This window comes from Dendrobium catenatum, unplaced genomic scaffold (genome assembly GCF_001605985.2).
Source record: "Dendrobium catenatum unplaced genomic scaffold, ASM160598v2 fragScaff_scaffold_1117, whole genome shotgun sequence".
NCBI classification, from domain to species: Eukaryota; Viridiplantae; Streptophyta; class Magnoliopsida; order Asparagales; family Orchidaceae; genus Dendrobium; species Dendrobium catenatum.
The window spans coordinates 623,589-631,716 of record NW_021319579.1 but is presented as its reverse complement, the minus strand read 5'-3'; the positions used below and the strand labels follow the sequence as shown (position 1 = coordinate 631,716).

At 34.1% G+C, this 8,128-nt stretch overlaps 1 protein-coding gene across 1 annotated transcript; it reads right to left on the bottom strand.

The window, feature by feature from the left end:
- Positions 1–6,425: 6,425 nt before the first annotated feature.
- On the bottom strand, positions 6,426–7,045 carry LOC110102936 (RING-H2 finger protein ATL72). The gene has a single exon (XM_020831461.2). It carries the CDS (start codon positions 7,040–7,042, stop codon positions 6,515–6,517), a length of 528 nt encoding a protein of 175 aa, XP_020687120.2. The 5' UTR covers positions 7,043–7,045; the 3' UTR covers positions 6,426–6,514.
- Between the last annotated feature and the right edge of the window lie 1,083 nt (positions 7,046–8,128).

The window sequence follows — 8,128 nt, the reverse complement described above, 5'->3', positions numbered from 1 at the left end:
GTACCATTCGGTACCGCTGGGTACCACTAGGTACTACTTGGTACCCTGTGTGTGTAGACGGTGCTCCCCCGTCTGCACTCCGCACCTAATATTTTTTCCTATTCCATAATAGCTTTCTATGAAGGAAAGAAAGATACCAATAAAAACACAAACTTTTCGACATTCACATAACTTGTTTTGTGTTATGATTATACTCGTAAATGTTTAATAATTTACCTGTATTTGCCTAATAATTTAGTTATAGTTCAGTTGTATTAAGAAATAATATATGACAGGTAAAATTAATTTTATTTTGATAAAAAATATATCAAAATATTCTTATATAATTCTTATTTCCTATCAATCATTCAAGATTGCCATGGGACACAGCTCACCTTGTCTTGTTGGTTGAGAGCTTAGGCTTCCAACTAAGAGGTCTTGGGTTTCAAGATTGGTTGAGAGTTTAGTCTTCCAACTAAGAGGTCCAAGGTTCGAGTCCATGTGTATGCGTTGTGTGTGTGAGTTTGTCTTAAATGGCCTAAATGTCCCAAAAAAAAGAAATAATATGTGACAGGTAAAATTAATTTTATTTTAATAAAAAATATATTAAAATATTCTTATATAATTCTTATTTCCTATCAATCATTCAAGATTGTCATGGGACACAGCTCACCTTGTCTTGTTGGTTGAGAGCTTAGTCTTCCAACTAAGAGGTCTTGAGTTCGAGTCTTTGTGTATGCGTTATGTGTATGAGTTTGCTTTAAATGACCTAAATGTCCCAAAAAAAAAAAAAAAAAAGATTGCCATGGCATTTAGCTAAGAAGGAATCATTAAGAAAGAAAGAAAGAACTACTTAAAAAAAAAAGAAAGAACAACTAAATGAAATTAGAATGATAATTATGCTTAGTCGATAGGATCACATCAACCAGTCAAGATTGCCATGGCGTTAAGCGAGCTGTGCAGTCACCGAACAAAGTCCAAAGACAAATCAGGATGCACAACGTCATTTTTTTTTATGTATACCGGGTGACATGGCACGTCCTAATTCGCCACTGAACCGCCGGTGACCGCACGGATTCAAGGTCTAGAACTGCTCTTTATTCCACTTTGGCTTTTGCTGCTGGAAGTAGGAAGAAAAGTAGGGAATAATAATAATAATAATAACACTAGAATGAGATAATATTTGTCGAAAGAGCCAAAGGAACAAGTCAAGAAGGAATCATCAGCGTCTACAAATGCTCTCTATTTCACATTGGCTTTTACTGCTGCTATGACGGAAAGAAAGAAAAAAAAAAAAAGAATGAACCAGTCAAGATTGCCATGGCGTTGAGAAAAGGAATCATCAGCGTCTCTCTACTCTACAATGGCTGTTACTGATGCTATGAAATTCGGTCATAGTGAGAAAGAACACTAAACTACACAAGGAAAGTAATAAGCTAGGGAGATAAAATTATTCCTCCATTATCCTTAAGCGACCAGAGAGATGACTTGCCAGTGCAGAGTTTAGTTCATTAGTCAATTCTCAAAACCACTTGATATTATCTCTACGTGAGCCAAGTCTTCAGTCATGTTGGCTTGTTCTGATCTTGGTTTGAGCTAAAAATTAAACAATCCGATCTCAAAGACATTTTTTTATCACAGACAAATTCTTAATCCAACATGCAATATATAAATAATAGGTATTTGAAATCACTATTACAAACCCTTGTAATATTAACAAATGCTAAGAGTTTTCATAGCGTTTCAACAATTATAAGTATAAGAGAGAACTGGGGGTTATTTTAGCCATTGTAATTTTTTGCAATGATTTTAATTACTATTAAAACTGTTAACTAGCATTATTGCAATGGTTCTAATCATTGAAATTCTACAAATTTGAAATAATTTTAGCCTTTTATAATTTACGATAATTAATTGCATTATAAATGCGATAGGGCTTAGACAACGCTTAAATTTGTTGGTATGATGGATTATGATGATTTTAAATGAGAAATAATCATAGTTGTGCAATAGTGGATGGAAAATCATAGTTAGAAAATTATGGTTAGAAGATCATAATTTTACAATAGCGATCGAAGGAAAACAGTCAAAATGATAATGGTTAAAAAATTATAGTCGGGCAAAGTTAATATGAGGGTCATAGACTAATAGTAGAGTTGTGGTGGTTGGGGCATCCTACTTTGGCAATTATTGACACGGGATTGCAGTAGGGTAACGCTAGTTAGAAGATTTTACTTGGTTGATTGTGGTCGGAGGGTCGTAGTCGAGCGATGATGGTCGGGGGACTGTAATCAAACAAAAATACTTAGAGGACTATAATTGGGCAACGATGGTCGAGGATCGTAGTCAAGCAACGATAGATTGATGATTGTAATTAGGAGATGTCGGTTAGGGGTCAAAGTTGAGCAATAGTGCTCAGGTGATCTTAGTCGGGTGATGGTGATTAGATGACCATAGTTGGATGACATTAATTAGAGGACCGCAGTTTGACAATGATGGCCTAGAAACAGTAAGTATGCTGTCAGTAATAAGATGACTCTAGTAAGATGATAGTAGTTGGAGGACTACAATCAAGTGATAATGATCAAAGAACTATATTTAGGTGACAATGGTCAAAAGATCATAGTCGGACATCAGTTGTCAGGGTATTGTAATTAAGTGACTATGGTTACTGCTTCATAGTCGGGTAATGTTGATCGAGGGATCATAATAAGCTGACAGTGGTCGAGAGAGCATGATCAGTCGAGGGTGATCGAAGGACCATACAATAAAGATAATTGTTGGAAGATTATAGTCAAGCGATGATATTCAAAGGGTAGAAGTCCTACAAGTCCGATGATGACGGTAGAGAATTGCAATGAAGGTGGTCGGATGACAATCAGTCGTTGGTCCAATATCGATGGTCAAGTAGTGGTCTAATGAAGCTTTGCTATTCTTTATGTGATGCCCCATAATTTAAATTGAAAGAATTAAACTTTTTTTTTATCATTTATGCATTAACTAGAGCTCACATAATTCAATGTCAGCAAAAAATATGATTATATTTATGTTAGTTAAATATTTACATATTTAATCAAATCCCAAAAAACATACACAGTATACAATAACCAACATGTAAGCTATCACCCGCTAACTAGCCTTACTTGCACGCTCATTATCCTTGTTTGAAATCATATAAAAATCATATAATTAGCATATAGCCCAACAAATAAAAAAAAAACTTACTGTTGCATTCAATGCAAGACAAAAGAATCAATATAACAGTTCTTATTCTAGTCAATATCAATCAATAAGCTATCAATATGAACAAAAAGCAATATATAAAATCAATATTAGTAAATAGCAAAATCAATATGATCAAAGAAGTCAGATTATTTAATAAACAAAAGAAATATATCAATCTATAAGAAAGACAATAAAAAAGCTATCAATCAATAATATGTGTTAAACATTGAAATAAGCCTCAATTGTCTATCAATTATATTCATATTGATGTTTTTATTGAATGATTATATCAAGCATTGTGTCATGCACAGCTGTCTATCAATGTCATGTCAATATGTTATATCAATATATTTATCAGTGTACTTTAATAATATGTCTATCAATGTCTATCAATATCCCTATCGTATACTATGTCATATTGTATCAATGTCAATGAGTATCATTGTATGTTCCATCAATCCTACTTTAGCTATATCTATCAATCAATTCATATGTTATCACATAAATGTAATCATGAATGTGATTATGAATAACAAGACAAGACATCCACCTTTAATATTATCACACCTCAATATCTAAAGTAGAAAATTTTCTTTTCTTTTTTTCTATTTTATTATCTTTTAACACATTATATTTATTTTTCTTTTAGTTAAAAACCAATAATCATTTATTTACAATCAAATAAATCTAACATCCAAAGCTAATTAATTTTATTAAAAAAATAAATAATTGCATGAAAAACATCATTATATTTCTATAATCAATATTTACATTCTACAATTATTGTTTAAGAAAATATGTACAATAATCACTACAAACTATAAAAGAATACATTTAACCAATGAACTTAAAATAAAATCAAAATATTATTACTACTAGACCTCAAATCGCATACCCCTTATCTTTATTTGAAATTATATAAAACTATATAATAAGCATAAAAACCAAACAAATAACTAAAATTAATGCAAGGAAAAAGAGAAATGATATGTTGTAAATCATGTAAGAAAACTAATGCATCAATATATGTTATTTGTATCGATCACATATGTCAATTTATCAGTTCTATTTCACATCTCAGTCTATCAATTAACCAGACATTTTGTATTTATCTTTCAATCATTCTTATTCAATCAACCAATCTTATCATTCATTCAATTATCTCAATTAGTAAGTTAACTGTAAAGTAATTGTATCTATACTTTTATCATGTGTCATACAATATATATATATATATCATTTACTAAATATTCAGATGATGATATGATTCCCAATTAGTCACCCTTTATAACTTCTAATATTAAACTTCTTATAACTTCCAATAAATAGATCATGCAAATCAATCGTCCCGAGTCCTTATAACTCTTAATCAGTCTATAGCTCCTTATGACTTTCATACGTAAATCAATAAATCTTGAGGGTATCACATAGAGAGAGAGAGAGAGAATGAAATGAAATCATACTAAATTGTTCATAATTATCAAATTTATTTATAACATATTAAATGTTATACGATGAAAACTTACGAAATCAAAATATAATACATTTTTTGTAGATTTTGAAGAGATAAAATTTATAGAAATCAAATTCATCAAAAATAGAAGATAATAGTCAATTACAATGATCAGAGAGCTTCCTCTCTCTTCTTCCCTCTCCCTCTCCCTTCTCCCTTTCCTTCCCGAGCAAGCCACGCGAGAATGAGTGTGAGGTGGTGATGCTAGAGCTTTTATTGCTTAGAATTATAATAAAAATATTGTTAGTGTCCTAGCGCCGCAGTGCTCATGCCTAGAGCCACAACGCTGTATGTTGAATCCAAAATTACAATAGAACATATGCTTCAATGTTGTGGCGATGATTTCTTGCGTCGTTGCTCTTAAAGGCCATTGCCTCAACACTCATAATCTTAGTGTTGCAGCACTCCAGTTCAAACAAAAATGCACATTTTCACTTTAAAATATATTTTCATATCTGGGTTATTACAAATGTGGCCTTTTTAATATCTGTAATCACAATTGTTCTACAGTTGGTTGTGAGTATTCATGTTGTCGTCATTATTCATGAATTTTAAAGCCGTTTACATGTGATTTTCAATAAATCATTAAGAGTCATCACCCTTTGATCCTTGGCGTAATTCCTTCAATCATTTATAAGCTAGAAACATGATTATACAATAAATCTCTATTTTAAGAAAAGTCTTCGGCACACTCTCCTATACATGATATTATATTTTAAGAGCCAATGTATATTAATTATAATATTAACAACCAGTCTTCCTTGCTTTACATACAAATGTCATATTTATCTTATATTAGGGATATCATTTTTGTTATGCAATGCCAATATGAAATGCATTAACTTCATAAAATTTTCAAAAAATTCTATACACTATGCATTAACTTCAGAAAATCATAATTAACTATCAATTTACTTAATAAAAATTTTTAATATTATAATCAAAATGCTTATAAAATCAATATCTATCTTACAACAAAAGTTACACAATGAAAATTGGATAAATCAGAAGAAAATATATTTTTGACAGATTCAAGAAAGATAAAAATTGTAAAAATAAAAATCATTAAAAATAATAGTAAGAGTATAGTCACTTACGTTAATTAAAATAAAATATGTAAATGAACAAAAACACCTAAAAGCACTTCTCGCCTGACGCCTCCTCTCTCTCGCCTCCCTCTATCCCTTATTATCTTCTCCCCCTTTCTTTCCTTTCAGGCCAAACAAAATGAGAGTGAAGGAGGGTGGTGGGATGATGGTGATATTTAAATGAAAAATATTAGAAAATTATTTTAGTGCCTAGCTCCATTGTGTTCCATGCCTCCCCAATGTTATTATAGTATATGGGTGTCAAAATGCATTTTCGAGCCAGGTTCAGATCCAACCCGGAACTGACCCGCCCGTGAGTGATCAAATCTGAACCCGACTAGATTACACAAACAGGTCCAAAAACTAAATTCGGACCCAACCCGCTTGGTTACCGGGTTGACCAAACCCGACCTGTCGTGAGAGCAACTGCAGGGCTACGCGAGCACGAATAGGGTGAGGTGGATCTCGAATGAGTGTACGAGGGCGAGGTGAGTGCACAGGACCGCATGCGATTGCAGTCCATTTGCCATAAAATCTTATCCAGGCTTGGATTTTTAGTTTTTTCTTATCATATAAGAATTTTAATGAACCAGAGAGGAGAACCGAAAAATATTAAACAATAACTTTAAATTCTGATCATTTTTATTCTCTACATGCGCTAAATAGAAAGACAAAAAGACAAGCCTATTCACGGCTCACTTCCTCACGTTTACCGCCCGAGTTGCAGGTCCACTATCTTCCAAATCGCCTTCTCCGGGTCAGCCCACTCAGACCCTTCTCGACCACAAGTAAAGGGAATTTGCCGGCAAGTCGGGCACGACGACCGGACCGCGAGCCACCGGTCGATGCATTGCACGTGGAAGCCGTGGCCGCAGTTCGGCAGCAGCCGGACTCGCTCGCCCGGTTCGATTTGGTTTAGACAGATCGAGCACTCCGAATCGTAGATCACGATGGGTAGCCTCTGGATCGCCTGATGCACGTCCGTGGCTCCACCGAGGTTTATCGGGCCAGGCGGCTGGATCGGGCCGGAGCACCGGACGACGCACCGGACGATGAAATCGAGCAAGAGCGCACAGACAATGACGCAGATAAGAACGGCGAGGATCAATATGCAGTCAAAGCCGATGCTATTTCCGATCGGCTCGTCGGAGAAGACGGCTTCTCCGGCGAAATCGGTTTCGAGATGGCGGCTAGAGGAGATGGACATGATGATTTCCTTATTGAAAGCAGGAAACATGATTTCTTTATTGAAAGCAGGTAACGCTTTATTGATAGGGTGTGTGCTAAATTTCTGTATTTTGGTGATACTATTGGCAAGAAAATGCACTTAATATCCTGGGATTCCAAGGTTCTTTGTCTACTCCAGAAGGGAGTAAAACTAAGGTTCTGTGCCTACTCCATGAGGGAGTAAAAGGATTTCCAGGTTCTCTACCTACTTCAGGAGAGAGTAAAAGGATTCAAGACACTCTATCTCATCGGGTCGATGGAAAGATTTTATAAGAGCTTCTTCGTCTTCTGGTGGGGGCAAAAGGGGAGATTGCTTTTAGTGCAAGAATTATGGTGTGTTCTTTCTATTTACTTTACCGCATTTAATTTCCGCATTTTTCTGTGATTTGTTCTGAGTTTTAAATCTCTTATTTTAGTTATTGTGAAATGAGGATAAAATTGTTTGTTTTAAAATATTAAAAAAATAAAAAAATTCTTTTTCTCATAAAAAAAAAATTTAAAGATAATCAATTCACACCGCTCTTGATTAGGCTCGAGCTAGTTCATAAAGATTTAACAATCCTCACGAACTTTAAAGTGGTCATATAAATAAAAATAAAATACATACAAATAAAAGCGTTGATGGCATTTTTATTTGTATGTATTTTACTATTTTATAAATTGATTGCATTTTTCTATACTATCTAAAAATTATAGTTGATAGGTCATCGAAAAATTATCTTGATCGGGCACGAATCTCGAGGTAAAATCAAGTTGGAAACTTTCGAAATTAAAAGTGGAACCATATGAACTCCAATTTCAGCAAACTTACAGTCGAACTAAACGTCTCGAAAATACGAACCCAACGACACCAAATTCGACTCAATATGAGCCTAAATGGGTCCAAATCAATGGTCTGAAGTTATGTTGGAGGGTTCGAACCACAATTTGGATTACCAAACGGTTTCCAAACATGACGTGCTTATAATCGAATTGAGCGGCTCGACGAGACAAATACAACTGGCAAACAACCCATTGAGAAGGTCTAAAAAAGTTGAGAAATCAATCTTGGTGGAGCCTTCGGCTCCATTACAATCCATTATTCACCTCTCTTCTC